The sequence below is a fragment of the Poromitra crassiceps genome, assembly GCF_964638095.1.
Source record: "Poromitra crassiceps genome assembly, chromosome: 5".
Taxonomy (NCBI): Eukaryota; Metazoa; Chordata; class Actinopteri; order Beryciformes; family Melamphaidae; genus Poromitra; species Poromitra crassiceps.
In genome coordinates, this window is record NC_139642.1 from 55,899,701 (window position 1) to 55,924,949 (window position 25,249).

Here is a 25,249-nt window from a genome sequence, read left to right on the forward strand (position 1 = left end):
GAGAGAGAGAGAGGGGGGGGGGGATAGAGAGAGAGAGAGAGAGAGGGAGGGAGAGAGAGAGAGAGAGAGAGAGAGAGAGAGAGAGAGAGAGAGGAGCGCAAGAGGAGCGCACCCACCCACCCACCCATCCATCCATCTATCCTCTCTTCCCCATCCCATCCCAGCCCGACAAAACACGCGCGCCGCGCCTGCGCGCATGCACATACGCGCGCCCTCTCCAACCGCCAGGTTCCAATCCCGACTGCAGGCGCGAGGCAGGATGCGCGATGGGACAAGCGTGCGGACACGCGCTCCTCTGTCGGAGCCAACCGCCGTCCTCCGAGATGTAAGTCAGTCAGTGAGATGTGTGTGTGTGCGTGCGAGTGTGTGTGTGTGTGTGTGTGTGTGTGTGTGTGTGTGTGTGTGTGTGTGTGTGTGTGTGTGTGTGTGTTTGTTGGCTACAAGTGTGCTGTGTAGCCTATGTTTGTGTTCGATACAGCGCGTTTGTTTGTTGCTGTGTGTCTGGTGTGTGTCAGACAGACTCATGACGCTTCTTGCCACTTCTTGCCACAAACTCATAATGTCTGTAAGATGCACATGGCTCGGCTCCTCGTGTGGAGCCGGGCTAGTACAGTACAGTAGCCTGAGCTGCTGAGCTGACAGCACCGCTGAACTGGGCTGGGCAGCACCAGCCAGCAGGGTGTCAGTACATCCCTCCACCATCCCCATGCACCCAAATCATAGCAGAATATCCCTAACAGTGCGTCTATAGGCTACTATAATAGTGAGTTAGTTTGGACAGTTACAACACTGTACAAACTGACACTCACTCACAGTACTATTGTTGTGAGAGATTCCTACACTGTTCCTAATGTTACTGTGGGACATTTATTAGGCTGTGCCTGTCGTGATTGGGTACTATTTTCTGGTTGAATCTGAACAGATGACACTTGTGGTGGTGAAACTGGTGAAGTGGCTCATATTATGGCTGTATGTTGTTGATGCTTTCAAAAAAGATTTTAAATGTCATACCTCTGGCACGCCCTGCTTTGATAAACGTGACTGTAATACTGGTAATAATAACCCCTGATCTGGAACCATGTTTGTGTTGAACGGAACACTTTGCTATGGAAACACACCATGCTGGCTCTCAAATGGAGTGAGATTTGTTACGCTTGTAGCTGAAGTCGATTGAGTTCATTCATTCCCTCTGATCATATTGTGGACGATCAAACAAAATGGACATCCAGGCCTAGTATATCCTGTAGATCTCCTTCCCATGAGATCTGTTGATCTGTAGCTGAGCCAATACTACAGTATGACTTCACCCCCCCCCCCCCTCTCTCACATACAGTAGCTGCTAGCATAATGTTGACAGAGATATATGCTAGCTTGTGAGCTCCACAGTGTTAGTATGTGGGCATGTGTTGCCCATTGTAGAGGCAATGGACCTATGCTTTGAATGGAAATGAGCAGGCCCGGTTCTACGTCGGGGGTGCAAGAGCATGCATTTGCACCCTCATTTGAAACTTGGGTCCGTGGTCGATACTGTCTTTCAGAGGCTGTATTCATCAGCCAATGACTTCCTGTTGTGTTTACACTTCCTGTGACAGTACAGTATTATATTGTGTTCGTTGTGTTAAAGGATGCATGGCTTTACCGATAATCAGCCCACTTTGTATCATTACTAATCTTGGTATAAGCACATGGGCAGTGATTACCTTCTCTTTGTGTTTTCCTCACGGAGATCTCCCATTTCCTCCTCTGGCAAAGCGCTCCGTTGTTGTGACGGAGCTGCGGAAGTTCTACTGGAGAGGCAGAATCTGCTCCGAGGGCGGCTGTTATTGTTTATTTTAATTTTTTAAGTATGCACACATCTGCATGGAGAGCCTTAACGAGCCCTAATGACTTGCAGCTGGCGGGGGCGAAGTTTCTGCAGGCAGCAGCAGGAGCATTTTTCCCCGTGAGGTAAACAGAGAGAGAAGGTAAAACGCTGGCCATGTGCTTACATTACCAAGATTATATATACAAAGTGGGTTGATTACCGGTAAAGCCATCCTTCAACTGTGGCCAACACTGCTGAGGGGAATTGAGGTGTGTGCAGACCCTTAAGAGCCAGAGTCAGACTAGGTTTGAAACAAGACGGCTTTTTGAACAGGAAGTCATAACACAACTGGGTCAAGTGGGCGGGGCTACATAAGGTGAATAGCAGGCTCATTTTTAAAGGAGGGGCTAAATAACGCTCCAGAGTTAGGCTACATTTTTGTGAGGGCAAAACTGGCATGGCCATTTTCAAAGGGGTCCCTTGACCTCTCACCTCAAGATATCAGAATGAGAATGGGTTCTATGGGAACCCACGACTCCCCCCTTTACAGACATGCCCACTTTATGCTAATCCAATGCAGTTTTTGCAAAAACCATGCAGTGTTTTGCATGTAGTAGCTTTTAAATATCTTATTTCATATTCTATTTGAATATTTCTGCATGCTGGGAACCGTCTTGGAATTGCATGAATTGGGTATGGCTGGAAAGCTGAGACTCTTGTGGATTCAACAAGCCCAATTGTATTCACATGTGATGTTAGTCGCCATAGTAGCATGTCATTGTTGTGAGTGAGACACTTTTTTTTTTTTTTTAACTTGACCTCATCTGTTCACCACGCTCTGGACCCGTAACACCTACACACTAGTTGTCATTGCTGTTGCCAGTCTGAGTAGAGGTTGACGTCAGTGTCCAGTTACTGTGTAAAGCTGGACTCACCAGTTGGCACAAGCTCCTATACACTCCCATCCTCCAGCTCCTTCTCTCAAGGCTCCAGAGTGGACCCTCTTAATTTAGCACAGTGTGAGAAGAAGATCTTGCTGTCTTGGCTTTCCACTGACAAGACACTTGAGAGGGACTTTGTGGTCGTCATGAACGATATGAGTAAAGACTGTCAGTATTATGATGAAAAAATACAGCTATTCTGGCTGAGAAGCACCGGCAGGGACATCCACAGCCTTTCATACAAGTGTATTTCATCATTTAATACAGCATTATTGTGTGAAGGAAAGTTCTTATTTTCATTCTTATTCCAGCCCAGTCGCCAGATTAAAATGTCGGCATTGTATGTTAGAATCCACAGAAATATAAAGTGTGAACATTTCTGAATGAAAATGCGGAGAATTTAACGTTTCTAGATACGTGAATAATTAACGTTATACACGTCATAATGACTGAGGTTTAAGTATGTCAAAGTCGTGGTATGGAAAAGGGGTGCCTTTTCAATTAGTTTTTTTGGTTGTTCTGTCTGAGCTTGTTGAAGCTGTCCAGTATGATGTAGAACATGAGTTCTGTCTGAGCTTGTTGAAGCTGTCCAGTGTCCAGTATGATGCAGAACATGAGTTCTGTCTGAGCTTACTGAAGCTGTCCAGTATGATGTAGAACATGAGTTCTGTCTGAGCTTGCTGAAGCTGTCCAGTATGATGTAGAACATGAGTTCTGTCTGAGCTTGTTGAAGCTGTCCAGTATGATGCAGAACATGAGTTCTGTCTGAGCTTACTGAAGCTGTCCAGTATGATGCAGAACATGAGTTCTGTCTGAGCTTGTTGAAGCTGTCCAGTATGATGCAGAACATGAGTTCTGTCTGAGCTTGCTGAAGCTGTCCAGTATGATGTAGAACATGAGTTCTGTCTGAGCTTGCTGAAGCTGTCCAGTATGATGTAGAACATGAGTTCTGTCTGAGCTTACTGAAGCTGTCCAGTATGATGTAGAACATGAGTTCTGTCTGAGCTTCCTGAAGCTGTCCAGTATGATGCAGAACATGAGTTCTGTCTGAGCTTGCTGAAGCTGTCCAGTATGATGCAGAACATGAGTTCTGTCTGAGCTTACTGAAGCTGTCCAGTATGATGTAGAACATGAGTTCTGTCTGAGCTTACTGAAGCTGTCCAGTATGATGCAGAACATGAGTTCTGTCTGAGCTTGTTGAAGCTGTCCAGTATGATGCAGAACATGAGTTATGTCTGAGCTTGTTGAAGCTGTCCAGTATGATGCAGAACATGAGTTCTGTCTGAGCTTACTGAAGCTGTCCAGTATGATGCAGAACATGAGTTCTGTCTGAGCTTACTGAAGCTGTCCAGTATGATGTAGAACATGAGTTCTGTCTGAGCTTCCTGAAGCTGTCCAGTATGATGTAGAACATGAGTTCTGTCTGAGCTTACTGAAGCTGTCCAGTATGATGTAGAACATGAGTTCTGTCTGAGCTTAGTGAAGCTGTCCAGTATGATGTAGAACATGAGTTCTGTCTGAGCTTACTGAAGCTGTCCAGTATGATGTAGAACATGAGTTCTGTCTGAGCTTAGTGAAGCTGTCCAGTATGATGCAGAACATGAGTTCTGTCTGAGCTTGTTGAAGCTGTCCAGTATGATGCAGAACATGAGTTCTGTCTGAGCTTGTTGAAGCTGTCCAGTATGATGCAGAACATGAGTTCTGTCTGAGCTTGTTGAAGCTGTCCAGTATGATGTAGAACATGAGTTCTGTCTGAGCTTACTGAAGCTGTCCAGTATGATGTAGAACATGAGTTCTGTCTGAGCTTGTTGAAGCTGTCCAGTATGATGCAGAACATGAGTGTTCTGAGCTTGTTGAAGCTGTCCAGTATGATGCAGAACATGAGTTCTGTCTGAGCTTGTTGAAGCTGTCCAGTATGATGTAGAACATGAGTTCTGTCTGAGCTTACTGAAGCTGTCCAGTATGATGTAGAACATGAGTTCTGTCTGAGCTTGTTGAAGCTGTCCAGTATGATGCAGAACATGAGTTCTGTCTGAGCTTGTTGAAGCTGTCCAGTATGATGTAGAACATGAGTTCTGTCTGAGCTTCCTGAAGCTGTCCAGTATGATGTAGAACATGAGTTCTGTCTGAGCTTGTTGAAGCTGTCCAGTATGATGTAGAACATGAGTTCTGTCTGAGCTTCCTGAAGCTGTCCAGTATGATGTAGAACATGAGTTCTGTCTGAGCTTGTTGAAGCTGTCCAGTATGATGCAGAACATGAGTTCTGTCTGAGCTTCCTGAAGCTGTCCAGTATGATGTAGAACATGAGTTCTGTCTGAGCTTGTTGAAGCTGTCCAGTATGATGTAGAACATGAGTTCTGTCTGATCTTCCTGAAGCTGTCCAGTATGATGTAGAACATGAGTTCTGTCTGATCTTCCTGAAGCTGTCCAGTATGATGCAGAACATGAGTTCTGTCTGAGCTTACTGAAGCTGTCCAGTATGATGCAGAACATGAGTTCTGTCTGAGCTTACTGAAGCTGTCCAGTATGATGTAGCACATGAGTTCTGTCTGAGCTTACTGAAGCTGTCCAGTATGATGCAGAACATGAGTTCTGTCTGAGCTTCCTGAAGCTGTCCAGTATGATGTAGAACATGAGTTCTGTCTGAGCTTCCTGAAGCTGTCCAGTATGATGTAGAACATGAGTTCTGTCTGAGCTTGTTGAAGCTGTCCAGTATGATGTAGAACATGAGTTCTGTCTGAGCTTGTTGAAGCTGTCCAGTATGATGTAGAACATGAGTTCTGTCTGAGCTTACTGAAGCTGTCCAGTATGATGTAGAACATGAGTTCTGTCTGAGCTTGTTGAAGCTGTCCAGTATGATGCAGAACATGAGTTCTGTCTGAGCTTGTTGAAGCTGTCCAGTATGATGCAGAACATGAGTTCTGTCTGAGCTTGTTGAAGCTGTCCAGTATGATGCAGAACATGAGTTCTGTCTGAGCTTGTTGAAGCTGTCCAGTATGATGTAGAACATGAGTTCTGTCTGAGCTTCCTGAAGCTGTCCAGTATGATGTAGAACATGAGTTCTGTCTGAGCTTGTTGAAGCTGTCCAGTATGATGCAGAACATGAGTTCTGTCTGAGCTTCCTGAAGCTGTCCAGTATGATGTAGAACATGAGTTCTGTCTGAGCTTGTTTAAGCTGTCCAGTATGATGCAGAACATGAGTTCTGTCTGAGCTTGTTGGAGCTGTCCAGTATGATGCAGAACATGAGTTCTGTCTGAGCTTACTGAAGCTGTCCAGTATGATGTAGAACATGAGTTCTGTCTGAGCTTACTGAAGCTGTCCAGTATGATGTAGAACATGAGTTCTGTCTGAGCTTGTTGAAGCTGTCCAGTATGATGCAGAACATGAGTTCTGTCTGAGCTTGTTGGAGCTGTCCAGTATGATGCAGAACATGAGTTCTGTCTGAGCTTACTGAAGCTGTCCAGTATGATGCAGAACATGAGTTCTGTCTGAGCTTGTTGAAGCTGTCCAGTATGATGTAGAACATGAGTTCTGTCTGAGCTTGTTGAAGCTGTCCAGTATGATGCAGAACATGAGTTCTGTCTGAGCTTACTGAAGCTGTCCAGTATGATGTAGAACATGAGTTCTGTCTGAGCTTGTTGAAGCTGTCCAGTATGATGTAGAACATGAGTTCTGTCTGAGCTTGTTGAAGCTGTCCAGTATGATGTAGAACATGAGTTCTGTCTGAGCTTGTTGAAGCTGTCCAGTATGATGCAGAACATGAGTTCTGTCTGAGCTTACTGAAGCTGTCCAGTATGATGTAGAACATGAGTTCTGTCTGAGCTTACTGAAGCTGTCCAGTATGATGCAGAACATGAGTTCTGTCTGAGCTTGTTGAAGCTGTCCAGTATGATGTAGAACATGAGTTCTGTCTGAGCTTGTTGAAGCTGTCCAGTATGATGCAGAACATGAGTTCTGTCTGAGCTTGTTGAAGCTGTCCAGTATGATGTAGAACATGAGTTCTGTCTGAGCTTACTGAAGCTGTCCAGTATGATGTAGAACATGAGTTCTGTCTGAGCTTCCTGAAGCTGTCCAGTATGATGCAGAACATGAGTTCTGTCTGAGCTTCCTGAAGCTGTCCAGTATGATGTAGAACATGAGTTCTGTCTGAGCTTGTTGAAGCTGTCCAGTATGATGTAGAACATGAGTTCTGTCTGAGCTTGTTGAATCTGTCCAGTATGATGTAGAACATGAGTTCTGTCTGAGCTTCCTGAAGCTGTCCAGTATGATGTAGAACATGAGTTCTGTCTGAGCTTGTTGAAGCTGTCCAGTATGATGTAGAACATGAGTTCTGTCTGAGCTTGTTGAATCTGTCCAGTATGATGTAGAACATGAGTTCTGTCTGAGCTTACTGAAGCTGTCCAGTATGATGTAGAACATGAGTTCTGTCTGAGCTTAGTGAAGCTGTCCAGTATGATGCAGAACATGAGTTCTGTCTGAGCTTAGTGAAGCTGTCCAGTATGATGCAGAACATGAGTTCTGTCTGAGCTTACTGAAGCTGTCCAGTATGATGTAGAACATGAGTTCTGTCTGAGCTTACTGAAGCTGTCCAGTATGATGCAGAACATGAGTTCTGTCTGAGCTTACTGAAGCTGTCCAGTATGATGCAGAACATGAGTTCTGTCTGAGCTTAGTGAAGCTGTCCAGTATGATGCAGAACATGAGTTCTGTCTGAGCTTAGTGAAGCTGTCCAGTATGATGTAGAACATGAGTTCTGTCTGAGCTTGTTGAAGCTGTCCAGTATGATGTAGAACATGAGTTCTGTCTGAGCTTAGTGAAGCTGTCCAGTATGATGCAGAACATGAGTTCTGTCTGAGCTTACTGAAGCTGTCCAGTATGATGCAGAACATGAGTTCTGTCTGAGCTTACTGAAGCTGTCCAGTATGATGTAGAACATGAGTTCTGTCTGAGCTTGTTGAAGCTGTCCAGTATGATGCAGAACATGAGTTCTGTCTGAGCTTGTTGAAGCTGTCCAGTATGATGTAGAACATGAGTTCTGTCTGAGCTTAGTGAAGCTGTCCAGTATGATGCAGAACATGAGTTCTGTCTGAGCTTACTGAAGCTGTCCAGTATGATGCAGAACATGAGTTCTGTCTGAGCTTACTGAAGCTGTCCAGTATGATGCAGAACATGAGTTCTGTCTGAGCTTAGTGAAGCTGTCCAGTATGATGTAGAACATGAGTTCTGTCTGAGCTTGTTGAAGCTGTCCAGTATGATGCAGAACATGAGTTCTGTCTGAGCTTACTGAAGCTGTCCAGTATGATGCAGAACATGAGTTCTGTCTGAGCTTAGTGAAGCTGTCCAGTATGATGCAGAACATGAGTTCTGTCTGAGCTTGTTGAAGCTGTCCAGTATGATGTAGAACATGAGTTCTGTCTGAGCTTACTGAAGCTGTCCAGTATGATGCAGAACATGAGTTCTGTCTGAGCTTGTTGAAGCTGTCCAGTATGATGTAGAACATGAGTTCTGTCTGAGCTTACTGAAGCTGTCCAGTATGATGTAGAACATGAGTTCTGTCTGAGCTTGTTGAAGCTGTCCAGTATGATGTAGAACATGAGTTCTGTCTGAGCTTCCTGAAGCTGTCCAGTATGATGCAGAACATGAGTTCTGTCTGAGCTTCCTGAAGCTGTCCAGTATGATGCAGAACATGAGTTCTGTCTGAGCTTGTTGAAGCTGTCCAGTATGATGTAGAACATGAGTTCTGTCTGAGCTTCCTGAAGCTGTCCAGTATGATGCAGAACATGAGTTCTGTCTGAGCTTCCTGAAGCTGTCCAGTATGATGTAGAACATGAGTTCTGTCTGAGCTTACTGAAGCTGTCCAGTATGATGTAGAACATGAGTTCTGTCTGAGCTTGTTGAAGCTGTCCAGTATGATGTAGAACATGAGTTCTGTCTGATCTTCCTGAAGCTGTCCAGTATGATGCAGAACATGAGTTCTGTCTGAGCTTGTTGAAGCTGTCCAGTATGATGTAGAACATGAGTTCTGTCTGATCTTCCTGAAGCTGTCCAGTATGATGCAGAACATGAGTTCTGTCTGAGCTTACTGAAGCTGTCCAGTATGATGTAGAACATGAGTTATGTCTGAGCTTGTTGAAGCTGTCCAGTATGATGTAGAACATGAGTTCTGTCTGAGCTTAGTGAAGCTGTCCAGTATGATGTAGAACATGAGTTCTGTCTGAGCTTGTTGAAGCTGTCCAGTATGATGTAGAACATGAGTTCTGTCTGAGCTTCCTGAAGCTGTCCAGTATGATGTAGAACATGAGTTCTGTCTGAGCTTCCTGAAGCTGTCCAGTATGATGCAGAACATGAGTTCTGTCTGAGCTTCCTGAAGCTGTCCAGTATGATGCAGAACATGAGTTCTGTCTGAGCTTGGATTCCTCCTTCATGCACAGTCCATCAGGAGTTGCACATGTTAATGTTGGTAGCGTTTGATGCAGGGGGCCAATGTTTGGTTCTCTATCAACAGTATGGCTGTAGTCTCTTAGAACAGACGAGTTGGCTTCCGCAATTTTCAAATGCTTCCACCATACCGTCTGTACTTCGTGGGGGAGAATCATGCACCAACCGGAATGGGAAGTAGAAAGGCGGGTTTTCCGCTCATTAGTCCAATCAGAATCCAATATGCCGCATTTTTCGTGGACACACGTGTCGTGATTGGTCGGATTCCGTCGAACTTCTTTCCTGTCTGAAGGTTTTTTTCCCAACTTCCTTGTGCATGTTCTGGGGGTGTAACGTACAGACTGTTTGTCTGCATTCGCAGGATGTAGATGAAACAGTCTGTTTTAAGAGACTAGTATGGCTGCGAACATGCTTTAAAGAGGATGTCCATATTTCCTGCATGATCAGCAGCCAGCAGGCATGGCTGTTGTTTGTGTACGTGTGCTCATGTGTGCATCATGTCATGTGTGTCTGTAAAGTGACTTCAATCTGAAAAATATTGCATTTTACTGGACTGACGCCAGGAAGTCAGATCCCCCATCCCTCTTGACACACACGCACGCACACACACACACACACACACACACACACACACACACACACACACACACACACACACACACACACTCACTCATCGGGAGTCGGGTTACAACTGTGCTACTGCTGCATACTTCTGTGCATCTGTGTGTGTGTGTGTGTGTGTGTGTGTGTGTGTGTGTGTGTGTGTGTGTGTGTGTGTGTGTGTGTGTGCGTGCTGCTGACATTGCACCGTTATCCATAATGGGCTCATCAATACTGAAATATTCAGAGAGAGAGAGAGAGAGAGAGGGAGAGAGAGAGGCAGAGAGAGGGAGAGAGAGAGAGAGAGAGAGAGAGAGAGGGAGAGAGAGAGAGAGAGAGAGAGAGAGGGAGAGAGAGAGGCAGAGAGAGAGAGAGAGAGAGAGAGAGAGGGAGAGAGAGAGGCAGAGAGAGAGAGAGAGAGCTAGAGAGGCAGAGAGAGAGAGAGATAGAGAGGCAGAGAGAGAGAGAGAGAGAGAGAGGAAAGAGGCAGAGAGGGAAGAGGGAGGCAGAGATAAAGCAGAGACAAACAATTGTGTGCGTTTGCGTGTGTGTGTGTGTGTGTGTGTGTGTGTGTGTGTGTGTGTGTGTGTGTGTGTGTGTGTGTGTGTGTGTGTGTGTGTGTCTACACATTATTTGTGTGCTGGAGCAAAACATTGGTCTATACTGACAAAATGTCTCAAAGCTATCTCCTATTCACACACACACACACACACACACACACACACACGCACGCACGCACACACAGACACACCTCTTGCTCAAATGCATATACATTATTTTCATGCACAATTGAGCTTACACAGACGTACACACATCCAGCCATACTTTTAAAGATGTTCCAAGTTACTTCCAGGCTGCCAGATGAACAACATACAGTTCAATACATGAATAATATTCGATCATCATTTTGCTATTTCCCCAAATTCATACACAATTTTATTTCCCCCCTTATTTTCATGTATGGAATGAAGATTAAAAAAACAAACCTCAGTGAAGCGGTTGAGAACATGCACTGTCCATAAAATGTCATTGGTATTAGTATTGAAGTCAAATATTTGTTTTATTTCATTACAAGAGTTTCACACACAGACACTTGCAGCCTGTTGCACCAGCTGCTGCACGACACATGCATTTGATTGTGAGCAAAGCTGCAAAGTGCAAACTAAAGCCTAATTTATACTTATTGGAAAGTGTCACTCAGCACATGGTCGCCGGCAATAAATAAAGTGTCGCTCATGTTGCTGCATTTATGCTCCTCTCCTCGGCTCAACGGTCACGTGACGCTATAGACAGAGGGAGGCAGAGAACTAGTGCAGACAGCCAAGAGAGGGAATGCTGTCAGTGAACCCACGTCGGAGGCAAGATGTAACTGCAGCCGCATATAACGATGCACAACCACACAACTCACCTCCTCTCTCTCTGGGAAGTTGGTCACGGTGTTCTTTGTGATTTTCACGAAGTCATACATCAAGCACATGCTGAAAAAAATAGCGGGGACACGTTCATTCATTTCATTTCAGCGAAAACCAAAACAAGGAACTCAAGTGTGTGCCGTCTATATAACCAATCACACTTGCACAGCACTACGTGACATGGTCAGCCACACTAGACATTTCACCAGGTAGCAGACACCTCTCGCCGACACTTGAAAGTGTCGACTCAAGCCCTCATTTCTGTTGGCCTTCGGCCGCCATTAAAGGTTTTCGGAACAGGTTCGATTTTTCTGCGTTTTTCGCATCAGTCAATAGCTTTTTTGCGAGCTGGGACCCGTCTGTGTTTTCACATGACGGATTAAAAAAACGGACTGTGTTTGCAAAGACCTTTAGTGAGAATTTCTTTAAGTTTGAGACTCCTGAACAGTAAGAAATTCAGACAAAGACTTGCCAATAACATGACCGTTACCATGACCGGTACTTCCAGTGTCTCCTAACACCCACTTTAATATTATACAGCCAAGTTAGTAATTCTTACCAATTCACAGTTTGTTGACAGCAGAGAATAGCCAGGTATGTAAAAGTCAACATGGCGGCAGGCTGATAAAAATAGAAAATAAACAGTGGGCCTGTCTGGTTCCCAAGTGAACGAGCTATATACTGTAGGTGGCATTTCTAGGTAAGAAGTTGTAATTAGGCTGTCTGAAACCAGTTTGATACATAAGTTCACTGAATTTGCAACCTTTCTAGGTACCTGGTTATGGATAATTTTCGAGGAACCATACAGTGGCACCTTTGTTTTGTTAGGGTATCCCATGATACCTTGCGACCCTTCCAATCGACGAAGAAGAACGAAGCGAGCCCGAGCAAGCCCCTAATGGCGACGCCCACAAAGCCCAAAAATCAGAAAAAAGTGAAACAACGTTGGCTAAATAACAAACATCTGTCACTTTCTTTTCGTTTTTATTCTAGAATAGTCAATAACGCCAACCTTTACTTAATTTCAGTGCAGTCAGATGTTTGTACAGTGTCAGGAAAGTCACTTTTGAACATTAGTAGGAAGCATCTTACCTGACTCTGTTGTGGACAGCAGCCGGCTAGTTAGGTTGCTAGCTAACGTTAGCGTTAGTTTAGAAAACCTGCTCCGCGTGCCCCAAAGCAGGACTTACACTGTACAGCCAGGAGGATAGCAGCATGGCAGACCTTCAGGGTGAGTGGAGTTCGTTCTAACCGTGCTGTATTAAATGACAAGCTGTCATTGCTTAACGTTACCAATGTGTTGGTGAAATCCAACGTTCTCGTTAGCTTGGTTTCACGCTTTTAATTTGAAGGCCAAAACAGGAAATGGTTTTTGAGTACTGTACATATAATTGACACTGGTCTGTCAATTCTATCATTTCACACGTACCATTTCCCTTCTTCGCCTTCAAATTAAAAGTGTAAAAACAATGAAACGTTCGCCTGTGAAGCCTCGACCTGTTTGGATTATAATAACGTTAGAGAAAACAGCCATCAGCCATGCAGTTTTCTACTAATTTATTTGCCAAATGCTTTGGGAAACAACTTTATCAAGCTTGGTCAGAAAAGGTCTGTCTATTCAATGGAAACAGCACCAGTGCGACCTGTCGCGTTTCGATGCTACCTTGAAGAATGAGGACGTCTGAAACAAGTTATTTTTTTAATCACCTGTATTAAAATGAGATACCTAATTAAACAATCATCTAGTTAGGTAACTAGATGACATTAAGCTTCCTTGCATTACAGACACAACCATAGTGTTTTGGCTCACTGGCAAATGCTGTAAAAATGCAGGCTTGGATCTAAATCTATGTGTGTGTGTGTGTGTGTGTGTGTGTGTGTGTGTGTGTGTGTGTGTGTGTGTGTGTGTGAGTGTGTGTGTGAGTGAGTGTGTGAGTGTGTGAGTGTGTGTGTGAGTGAGTGATGATGCTGAGTGTGTGTGACTAGACAGTGTGAGTGTGTGAGTGTGTGATCTATGTTGTTGCTATTGTGGGTCCACACGAGAATAGAAAAGCTTGCAAAGTGGTGATGACTGTTTCTCACACCTTATTAGGAAGAGTTATTTTCAGGATGAGAGTAGAGTTACATCTAGGCTGAGCTGCAGGTTAAGTATGCAGTGGTGAGCTTGTAGTTTAGGATTAGCAAAATGAACGTATGGCAATAGACCGTCTTCAGTGTAGCAGCACGGGGATGTGGTTTGATGTGTGTGTGTGTGTGTGTGTGTGTGTGTGTGTGTGTTTGCGCATGTGTGTGTTTATGTGTGTGTCCCTGGAGGTGTGACAGTGAAATGAACCTGACAGCTCCTATGGTTCCCGGCTGTCGCTCCAGCAGCTCGTGTCAGCCTTCTTATCTCTATGGAGCGCTGCCACAGACAGGTGTGTGTGTGTGTGTGTGTGTGTGTGTGTGTGTGTGTGTGTGTGTGTGTGTGTGTGTGTGTGTGCGCATGGACGTGTGTGTGTGTGTGTGTGTGTGTGTGTGTGTGTGTGTGTGTCTATGTACACAGTTGAGTGTCTGTGTCAGTGATGTGATGGATGCTCGCAACTGTGTGTCAATAGTGTGTGTGTGTGTGTGTGTGTGTGTGTGTGTGTGTGTGTGTGTGTGCGTGTGTGGGTGTATGTGTGTATGTGTGTATGTGTGTATGTGTGTGTGTGTGTGTGTGTGTGCGCGCGCGCGTGTGCGTGGTCCTTTGGAAGACAGAGGTCAGAGGTGAAGCAGCTGTGTTTGGGACACAGAGCCTTGACTGAAGGAGGAAACAGCATCAAGTGCCTCTCTGTGTATGGGGACACCTGATTGGAAGGCAGTGGAGGCCTCTCTCTGTGTATGGGGACACCTGATTGGAAGGCAGTGGAGGCCTCTCTCTGTGTATGGGGACACCTGATTGGAAGGCAGTGGAGGCCTCTCTCTGTGTATGGGGACACCTGATTGGAAGGCAGTGGAGGCCTCTGTCTGTGTATGGGGACACCTGATTGGAAGGCAGTGGAGGCCTCTCTCTGTGTATGGCGACACCTGATTGGAAGGCAGTGGAGGCCTCGCTCTGTGTATGGGGACACCTGATTGGAAGGCAGTGGAGGCATCTCTCTGTGTATGGGGACACCTGATTGGAAGGCAGTGGAGGCCTCGCTCTGTGTATGGGGACACCTGATTGGAAGGCAGTGGAGGCCTCTCTCTGTGTATGGGGACACCTGATTGGAAGGCAGTGGAGGCCTCTCTCTGTGTATGGGGACACCTGATTGGAAGGCAGTGGAGATGTGAGTGTAGGAGTGTGTGCACTCTTTACTTACTTACTTTAGTAAATCCTGAACAACACATGGCCTCAAACGTATGTCAATCTATGAGGGAAATCTTGTGAGGAAGTTGAGAGAATTTTCGTTTGAATATTTAGGCTTCAGCATTTACAGTCACGGTGACGTTTAAGTTCATGGTTTGGTGTTTACATGTGCAACAACAACAACAACAACAACAACAACAATGGCTGAATGGAGAGAACACATTGTACGCTTCTGCTCTTTCTACCCTGAAGGTGTGAGGGTGAACAGCTGTGAATGTTGTCTTATTTGGCTCCAGCATTCACGAGGTTTATTCCTGAGCTTTCTGCAGGCAGCCATGTGTATTTGTGTCTGCAGACAGGTGGACAGACAGATGATCACAGTATGGAAAGTCCACTTACAGACATAGAGGCATCCAAGAATAGAGAGTAGACGAGAAAGGATCGCAGCGCAGAAATGGCCACAGACAGGAATCTCAATCCATATTTATAGGAGGGCTTATACATGTGTACGAGTTAAGGTTGTCAAAAGTAGTGATAGTATCGATAAGTATCGCTACTAAACGGGTAACACGGACTGAAAAAGAATCAAACGGACTGAAACGGATACAATAGAGAGGCAAAGTGAACGTCACTTCCTGCTTCAGCACTGTACCTGATATTTTCTTCCGCTATTTATTTTCCCATACGACCTTTTGTTAAATGCTTATAAAAATAGTTCTACTTGGTCAAACCAAACGGTTCAGATATATTTAGAATCGGGAGAGACCAAGAACATTTCGCTCGGACCGAAACTTAAAAAAACAACATAAAAAAAAGATTTTCTTCGAATCCGCAAATTTTTATGCTTTGGTCCGAGTGAAATGTTATGTGGTCTCTCCTGTTTCTAAATATATCTGAACCGTTTGGTTTGAACAAGCAAAACTATTTTCTCTGTCCATGCCTCTGTGTCTGTCTGTGGCTCTGTGTAGGTAAAGGTAAAGTCCCACTGATTGTCACACACCTGAGTGTGCGAAATTTGTTCTCCGCATTTGACCCATCGCCTGGGGGAGCGGTGAGCGGCAGCAGTGCCGCGCTCGGGAATCATATGGTGATCTAACGCCCCAATTCCAACCCTTTGATGCTGAGTGCCAAGCAGGGAGGCAAATGGGTCCCATTTTTATAGTCTTTGGTATGACTCGGCCGGGGATCGAACTCACAACCTCCCAGTCTCAGGGCGGACACTCAAACCAAGAGGCCACTGAGCTGGTTTGTGTCTGTCTGTGCCTCTGTGTCTGTGCCTCTGTGTCTGTCTGTGGCTCTTGTTGTTACAGTTAACTGTTGCATTTGTGTCTGTTATTCTTTCCAACAGACTAATTCTCCCTCCCTCGCATCTCTGTGCTATTGTCCCCATCCCCCCCCCCCCCCCCCCCCCACCACCACATCACCATCTCCTGTGGGAGACGTAGAGAGGGACAGAGGGACAGAGGGAGGTAGACAGGTGTGATGGAGAGAGGAAGAAGCTGATGAAATGACCAGATAGATGAAGGGCAGGTGTTTTATCAAAAGAGTGGTCCAGGTTGCTTGGCAACTAATGGTGTCACAGCCTGGTTATGATATTCTTTCAACAGACAGTGTTTTCCTATTTTGGTCCTTCTGACGCCATCTCACAAGCATGAATCAACACGTTTGTTTATGTGAGCGTGTGTGTGTGTGTGTGTGTGTGTGTGTGTGTGAGAGAGAGAGAGAGAGAGAGAGAGAGAGAATGCGTGTCTTAAAAGGCCAAAGCTGCAACTACTAAAACTATACTAAACTAAAATCCCCCCCCCCCCTCCAAAAAAACAAAAAACAAACTTGTGCTGTGAACCGCTGACAGCTGACTGTTGAGTTGTCATCCAGGCACTTCATGGGTTGGCATAAGTGGAACTGAACCAATAGTTTCACTTAAATAACCAGAGAAGAAGAACATTTTGGTGCTTGCTTTAATTTGACAGTATTTCGTAATATGCTGCCATCTGTTGAACCTACTGACCTACTTTGTGATTACTGTCAAGCTAATATTTTTGTCTGAGATTAATTGCCTTTATATCTCTCTATACTTTGACTGTCAGTACATATTACATGTAATATATGAGTGTTACATGTAAGTTGCTGTGAAGGTGGATGTAGGAGTAATGTTTATAAACAGTGGAATAAAATAGTCGTGATGATTTTCATTTCTTAAAAGCTTATTTTCCATCCATTGCTACTCTTAATAGCCTGGCCACCAAGCAGATATGGGAGAGGGACCTTGCGGTGGAAATGGTCGACGAGGAGGACTGATGTGCAACATTTGAGAATGCTAAAATAATCTGTGTGCAACAGAGTTTGGTCCATTCAGTTGAGGATTATACATAGATTGCGAATCTCAGCCAGTCCTCGACTCGTCACAAATTGAATGCTAGCCTGTCCTGTCTCTGTCTTAAGTGCAAGACTGAGGTAGGAGATTATTCTCACTGTATATGGTCATGTTCTAAAATAGAACGATATTGGTGCAGCAGCTGAGTGTGATCTTTGCTGTGTGGAGTTGGACCCGGATCCTGTCGGCCTTATTCTTGGCCTTCCTCGTCGAAAACTTGTTAACAAACATCACAAATGTATTCACATAATATGCTGCGAGGAAAAACATTTTATTATTTTGGATGAAGGAAAAGCCACCAACAAAGAAAAACTGGCACCAAATAATCATGCAGTGTATGCCTGCGTATACCCCCCCCAATAAAATAAAATTTGCTGATTTAACCATGCAATAGCAGCAGACAGGCTAAATAACAATATAAGGCTACTAGCTGGTTCAAAATGGACACGCACACACACACACACACACACACACACACACACACACACACACACACACACACACACACACACACACACACACACACACACACACACACACACACACACACACACACACACACATCAAACGGCCCAATCCGGCAACTGACTGCTCAGGGTTAATGTGTATGTAAAAACTGTCTGTAAAAAAAAAAAAAAAAAAAAAAACATTGTTGCAATTCTCTGGCGGACCACCAGGCGGAGCCCCGCGGACCACAGTTTGGGAACCAATGCTCTAGAACATATTATAATATAGTACAAGATAATTAAATACATTCCATTACATTTCAAGATAGATATATGTTTATGGCTGGATGCATGAGCAGTCAACACTGGAGTGTTCCATACAGTACCAGCATTAGAAATGTGCTTTGATCCTACCTTCAAATAGAAATGTATATTAATCATTCATGGAATGTGTTAGGATTCACTCAAATCAGGAGCAGTGTGTGTGTGTGTGGCAGTCAGTATCACGTCTGGATTCACTCAAATCAGGAGCAGTGTGTGTGTGTGGCAGTCAGTATCAAGTCTGGATTCACTCAAATCAGGAGCAGTGTGTGTGTGTGGCAGTCAGTATCACGTCTGGATTCACTCAAATCAGGAGCAGTGTGTGTATGTGGCAGTTAGTATCACGTCTGGATTCACTTAAATCAGGAGCAGTGTGTGTGTGTGGCAGTCAGTATCACGTCTGGATTCACTCAAATCAGGAGCAGTGTGTGTATGTGGCAGTCAGTATCACGTCTGGATTCACTCAAATCAGGAGCAGTGTGTGTATGTGGCAGTTAGTATCACGTCTGGATTCACTTAAATCAGGAGCAGTGTGTGTGTGTGGCAGTTAGTATCACGTCTGGATTCACTCAAATCAGGAGCAGTGTGTGTGTGTGGCAGTCAGTATCACATCTGGATTCACTCAAATCAGGAGCAGTGTGTGTGTGTGGCAGGCAGTATCACGTCTGGATTCACTTAAATCAGGAGCAGTGTGTGTGTGGCAGTCAGTATCACGTCTGGATTCACTTAAATCAGGAGCAGTGTGTGTGTGTGGCAGTCAGTATCACGTCTGGATTCACTTAAATCAGGAGCAGTGTGTGTGTGTGGCAGTCAGTATCACGTCTGGATTCACTTAAATCAGGAGCAGTGTGTGTGTGTGGCAGTCAGTATCACGTCTGGATTCACTCAAATCAGGAGCAGTGTGTGTGTGTGGCAGGCAGTATCACATCTGGATTCACTCAAATCAGGAGCAGTGTGTGTGTGTGTGGCAGGCAGTATCACATCTGGATTCATCTGATTCAAGCAGTACTCAAGACCTATAGTCCAGCCGGTTGCACAAAGCACCCTAAGTTAGGGCTGTGCGATTAATCGATTTTGAATCGTAATCGAATTAATTAGTTAGGACGATGTTAAAAAAATGAAAATCGTAAAATCGTTTTTTTTTTTTTTTTTTTTTTTTTTTTTTTTTATTAATTTTTTTTTTTAAATTTAAATTTAATTTTCACTTTAACTAGGGTAAGTACGTTACGCGGGGCGGCTCTCTCTCATGTACGCATGCTGCTACTTGTGTAAAGTCTCTCTAGAGGCTGTGATACTGGCTACTAAAAACAGCAGCACAATGGACTTATTTCAACACCTCCGACCAAAAAGCAGCTTGTTGCACTGCAGGCTGTAGCCTACAAGATAACGATTGCCACAACACACTCACGCGCGCACACGAACACAGACATTATCACCGGACGATGAAACGTTGCCAGTTCACATAATAACAAAACAACACGTGAGGCCACCAAGTACTGATAGATTGGCTGTATTCATGGCTGCCTCAGCTGACTCACCTGTCCCTGTGTGTCTGAATTTCCCGCTAACTGCTATCGCAGTTCCACGCATTCCTGTTGTGACTTTGTGTTATTCTAGTACAGATATAACTCCGAGCACGGGTGGTCGCTTAGACACTAATATAATTATCTCACGGAGGAACACGCAAATCCACCAGTGTCAAGTTAGCAAGCAACAGCCAGGAAGTTAAGCATAGCAGCGGCAAGCTAAAACAGGAAGTTGAGTTGTTCTACCTTCAGAGTAAAAGCGTAAATTGTCAATTATGGAAAAAAGGGGGGAAAAGAGCTCTGCAGGGCAACAAATGTTTAGAGAAGTATAATAGTATAATAAATCGAAATCGAAAATCGAGTTTTGAGAGAAAAAATCGTCAATTTTAGTTTTAGGCAAAATCGCACAGCCCTACCCTAAGTTAAGATTTTCCTTAGGGTCTGAGTTAAGGTGTCCATAAAATAAAATCCGTTGCACAAAACACCCTTAAATCTTCTCATTAAAGGTCCCATTCCGTGCAAAAGCTGTTTTTACTTGTAAATCCCTCCCTGTAATGAGTGGTCACAAGCTCAGAACTGCCACAGTTGGATTTGTCCCTATCCAGCTTCCCCCTGCAGTCTCCTTCAAGCCACGCCCCCTAACGCTCTGTTCCCCAGACGGGGTATTGGGACGTCACGATGGTCCTCAAGCATACTGCGCGCGTCTCTCTCACACAAGCTACCTGCACCATTTTGTCTATAGCCACAAAATTAACACTTCTAGCTGGAGCGACGCCAACTGTACGTGATCCAGCAACTGCGGAGGTGCATTCGGTAAGTCTAGGCATTTTGAGATGTCCTCTTTAGCGTAGTAACCGTTAAGTTAGCGATAGCTCGTTGCTAACGTTAGTTGTGGACACAACCTAGCATGCTGGTCCACAGACGCTAATCTGATTGGCCGCTGGGAGCCTGAGGCGGGCTCTCCCTCAGCGGCCAATGGGAACTGTTAGTTCTGAATATATTATAGAAACAGACCATTCTTGGGACGCAACGAGATGAGGAAGGGACAACTCCGTCACAACAAACGGGGTTGCTATATTTTCGACAAATTAATCCAGAATCATGTTTTATGGACCAGAGACACACGTTTTTAAGAGGTTACAGCTGCACGAATTGGGACCTTTAAGGTCAAACATTTTAAGGAAAACGTAAGCATAAGATTTCAGGGTGTTTTGTGCAGCCGATTCTATTTTATGGACACCTTAACTCGGACTCTAAGGGAAATCTTAAGGTGCTTTGTGCAACCGGCCCCGATATCTTCACGCTAATTTGTGCAAAAGCACCAATTTGGCTCAGATGTAGCCCAGGGTATAGTAACTTGATTTGGCCTGAGCTGGCGACCCTCGGGATCGCCACCAATCTAATATGGCCGTTGAACAAAAACGTTTTGTGTCAATTACTATTCAACCTAGAAAGTTGGTTTTGGTGTCTAGGTTTTAAGGCTCAAGGAATACAACTGAATCAGTGAAATTACCATCAGTTAATTATTTATTGACAAATCCAAGATGGCGTCCCAAGAGGGGCCCCCAAATTCTGGTGAATAGGGTAAAATTGAAGAGCACGTAACCCCGAACAAATTGATAAAAAGGGGTTTTCCAATGGATTGTGGTACTATTGGGCGTGTTAAATAACATAACAAAATCTAGGAAGATTTTACTTCCCGAAAGAGGTAATTCTCAAGATGGTTGAATAATAAATGAGATATCTAGCCATAAACATAATAATAGTGGTTGAAAGAGTGAGAGTCTTGCAGAAGTGCAGGGAAGGATGAAGTCTGGGAGGATGAGGAAGAAGTCATTTGCATTCAGAGCATATTTTCTCAATGTGATTGGCTGCTGAAGCAGCAGTCCTGTGATATGCTCATTACATCCTAAGCAACCGACCAATTATCATCTCTCAAGCTCTCATACATTCTCTGAGTATAACACAGAGACAGACACTGATTAACACACACACACACACACACACACACACACACACACACACACACACACACACACACACACACACACACTCAGACAGAAGCACACCACCACGCGCCGATAAACACACGCACACACGCACGCACACGCACACACACACACACACACACACACACACACACACACACACACACACACACACACACACACACACACACACACACTATTCTGTGGTGAGGAACTTAGGTTCTTAATTAGGCTAGAGTTTCTGCTCGTATTGCAGTGCTGCTGCCAAGAATAATAAGAGTCTGAGTCTGTCTGTGTTTTTCCTTTCTCTCTGCCTCTCATTCGGTCCTGATTTTCTTTTTTATTTCTCTTTCAAATCAGCATGAGCAAAAAATAATAATAAATACAATTATATAGGAAGATGAGATAGTTTGTTAAGTCTTTGATGGCTCTAACCTCAGCGATTTAAGGAGATGAGATAGAGTTTGTTAAATCTTTGATGACTCTAACCTCAGCGATTTAAGGAGATGAGATAGTTTGTTAAATCTTTGATGGCTCTAACCTCAGCGATTTAAGGAGATGAGATAGAGTTTGTTAAATCTTTGATGGCTCTAACCTCAGTGATTTAAGGAGATGAGATAGAGTTTGTTAAATCTTTGATGGCTCTAACCTCAGTGATTTAAGGAGATTAGATAGAGTTTGTTAAATCTTTGATGGCTCTAACCTCAGCGATTTAAGGAGATGAGATAGAGTTTGTTAAGTCTTTGATGACTCTAACCTCAGCGATTTAAGGAGATGAGATAGAGTTTGTTAAATCTTTGATGGCTCTAACCTCAGCGATTTAAGGAGATGAGATAGAGTTTGTTAAATCTTTGATGGCTCTAACCTCAGCGATTTAAGGAGATGAGATAGAGTTTGTTAAGTCTTTGATTACTCTAACCTCAGCGATTTAAGGAGAGGAGATAGTTTGTTAAATCTTTGATGGCTCTAACCTCAGCGATTTAAGGAGAGGAGATAGTTTGTTAAATCTTTGATGGCTCTAACCTCAGCGATTTAAGGAGATGAGATAGAGTTTGTTAAATCTTTGATGCCTCTAACCTCAGCGATTTAAGGAGATGAGATAGAGTTTGTTAAATCTTTGATGGCTCTAACCTCAGCGATTTAAGGAGATGAGATAGAGTTTGTAAAGTCTTTGATGACTCTAACCTCAGCGATTTAAGGAGATGAGATAGAGTTTGTTAAATCTTTGATGACTCTAACCTCAGTGATTTAAGGAGATGAGATAGAGTTTGTTAAATCTTTGATGGCTCCAACCTCAGCGATTTAAGGAGAGGAGATAGTTTGTTAAATCTTTGATGGCCCTAACCTCAGCGATTTAAGGAGATGAGATAGAGTTTGTTAAGTCTTTGATGGCTCCAACCTCAGCGATTTAAGGAGAGGAGATAGTTTGTTAAATCTTTGATGGCTCCAACCTCAGCGATTTAAGGAGAGGAGATAATTTGTTAAATCTTTGATGGCTCTAACCTCAGCGATTTAAGGAGATGAGATAGAGTTTGTTAAATCTTTGATGGCTCTAACCTCAGCGATTTAAGGAGATGAGATAGAGTTTGTTAAATCTTTGATGGCTCTAACCTCAGTGATTTAAGGAGATGAGATAGAGTTTGTTAAATCTTTGATGGCTCTAACCTCAGCGATTTAAGGAGATGAGATAGAGTTTGTTAAATCTTTGATGGCTCTAACCTCAGCGATTTAAGGAGATGAGATAGAGTTTGTTAAATCTTTGATGGCTCTAACCTCAGCGATTTAAGGAGATGAGATAGAGTTTGTTAAATCTTTGATGGCTCTAACCTCAGCGATTTAAGGAGATGAGATAGAGTTTGTTAAATCTTTGATGGCTCTAACCTCAGCGATTTAAGGAGAGGAGATAGTTTGTTAAATCTTTGATGGCCCTAACCTCAGCAATTTAAGGAGAGGAGATAGTTTGTTAAATCTTTGATGGCTCTAACCTCAGCAATTTAAGGAGATGAGATCATTTGTTAAGTCTTTGATGACTCTAACCTCAGCAATTTAAGGAGATGAGATAGTTTGTTAAATCTTTGATGGCTCTAACCTCAGCAATTTAAGGAGATGAGATCATTTGTTAAGTCTTTGATGACTCTAACCTCAGTGATTTAAGAAGATGAGATAGTTTGTTAAGTCTTTGATGACTCTAACCTCGGCGATACAAGGAGATGAGATAATTTGTTAAATCTTTGATGACTCTAACCTCAGCGATTTAAGGAGATGAGATAATTTGTTAAATCTTTGATGACTCTAACCTCAGCGATTTAAGGAGATGAGATAATTTGTTAAATCTTTGATGACTCTAACCTCAGCGATTTAAGGAGATGAGATAGAGTTTGTTAAGTCTTTGATGGCTCTAACTAGGGATGCACCGATCGATCGGCACGTGACCGGAAATGGCCGATTTTCACGTGATCGGCCTCGATCGGTGTCACTCTAAATAGCCGATTCTGTGAGCCGATTTTCACATGACGTGCGCGCACCCCAAAGCACCGAGACAGGCACCCAGCCACCACACCACACACGCCAGCATACCTTCCTCGTTGTGGATTTTTTTCACCGTCAGTGAAGTAGACAAAGCTCGCAGTTTGTCACACATGCAAGTCGAAAATAAGCCGTGGAGACAGAGGTGCGGCCGTGTCCCGCTCGGCTGGAGTCCAGTCAGAGCGGCTCGCTTCACCTCACTGGCCCCTCTCTCTCTGCTCTCTCTCCCCGGGAAGCGGTGCTCCAGCAATCCGCCACCGCGCACAGCCGGCTTGGCGAGGTGAACGCGAGCATCCAGTATAACCATTCCCCGACCTGCTTTTCCATTCCACATCAGCGCTGCTGCCTCAGCCTGTCACTCATGTTGCAACGTGGTGGATACAGGAGAGACTATTTGTTTCGTATTGCAAATAGAACGACATGAGAACGACGGACATAATAATAAAAATGCATCGGACTCACAAGTGTGCAACGTTTTCTGTGCGTGACGATATTTTTTCGGATGGCAGATAAAAATACGCATACCAAACTTCGGACTGTGTGTAAACTCCGCCTGATATTCAGACTGAAGATCGTTACTGTAACTCATAAACTCATTTCCCCTCTACTCAAGAGGACTGGTCTGGAGCCAGTCTATAAACTCCTTGTCCATGGATCATTTTGATGTTCTGTTGCACCTGTTTTCTTTTGGAAAAGTAAATGCATGATAGCTGTGGGATATAGGCTATTGGATTTAATTAAATTTTTGTATTCATTGTATTTGCACAAAAAAGCTCTGTCCAGTAGCCTAACCTGGAACACTTTTATTTTGAGATGTGTTTGAGTGAGAAGGTCCTACTTCATGCAAATGATAAGAATTGTTTATTTGTTTATTTGGATCCCCATTAGATGTAAGAATTGTTCTATGAATCTTAATTTTTAAACAAAGTTACAAAAACGTTTGTGTAAGCTGTCAATTGTTTTTTTTGTTTTTTTTAATCGGAATCGGCAAAAATCGGTATCGGCAAGTCAGACTATTCAAAAATCGGAAATCGGAATCGGCCAAGAAAATGGCAATCGGTGCATCCCTAACTCTAACCTCGGCGATTTAAGGAGATGAGATAGAGTTTGTTAAGTCTTTGATGGCTCTAACCTCAGCAATTTAAGGAGAGGAGATAGTTTGTTAAATCTTTGATGGCTCTAACCTCGGCGATTTAAGGAGATGAGATAGTTTGTTAAATCTTTGACGGCTCTAACCTCAGCGATTTAAGGAGATCAGATCGAGTTTGTTAAATCTTTGATGGGCCCATTGCGCCATTTTAAAGTCTCCTGTCAGAGGCTTCCTCTCTGTGGAGTGGCTTGATGTTTAAGAGGGGGGATACTTGCTTTTATCTGTTTCTCAAGCTGAAAATCTCTGCCTCTCTTTAAACTGTCTGTCTTTTGACAGTATCTCTCTGTTTGCAGTGCATCTGGCTGTGTGCCTCTTCCTCCCTCCCTCCCTGCCTTGCCTGTTCTCTTCTGAGTACAGATTACATCGGGGGAGAGAGCTTGTCTGGTCCTTAACAGGCTCTTTTATCAGAGTCTAG

At 44.0% G+C, this 25,249-nt stretch overlaps 1 protein-coding gene across 1 annotated transcript in view; it reads left to right on the forward strand.

Moving 5' to 3' along the window:
• Window positions 1-266: 266 nt before the first annotated feature.
• The window catches only part of pde2a (phosphodiesterase 2A), a gene marked incomplete at both ends in the record, with an annotated part of 237,962 nt that continues 212,979 nt past the window's right edge, over window positions 267-25,249 (forward strand). Inside the window, one exon of the mRNA XM_083636372.1 lies at window positions 267-325. Within this exon, the coding sequence (XP_083492498.1) occupies window positions 267-325 (59 nt within the window). The remainder of the gene's footprint in view (window positions 326-25,249) is intronic.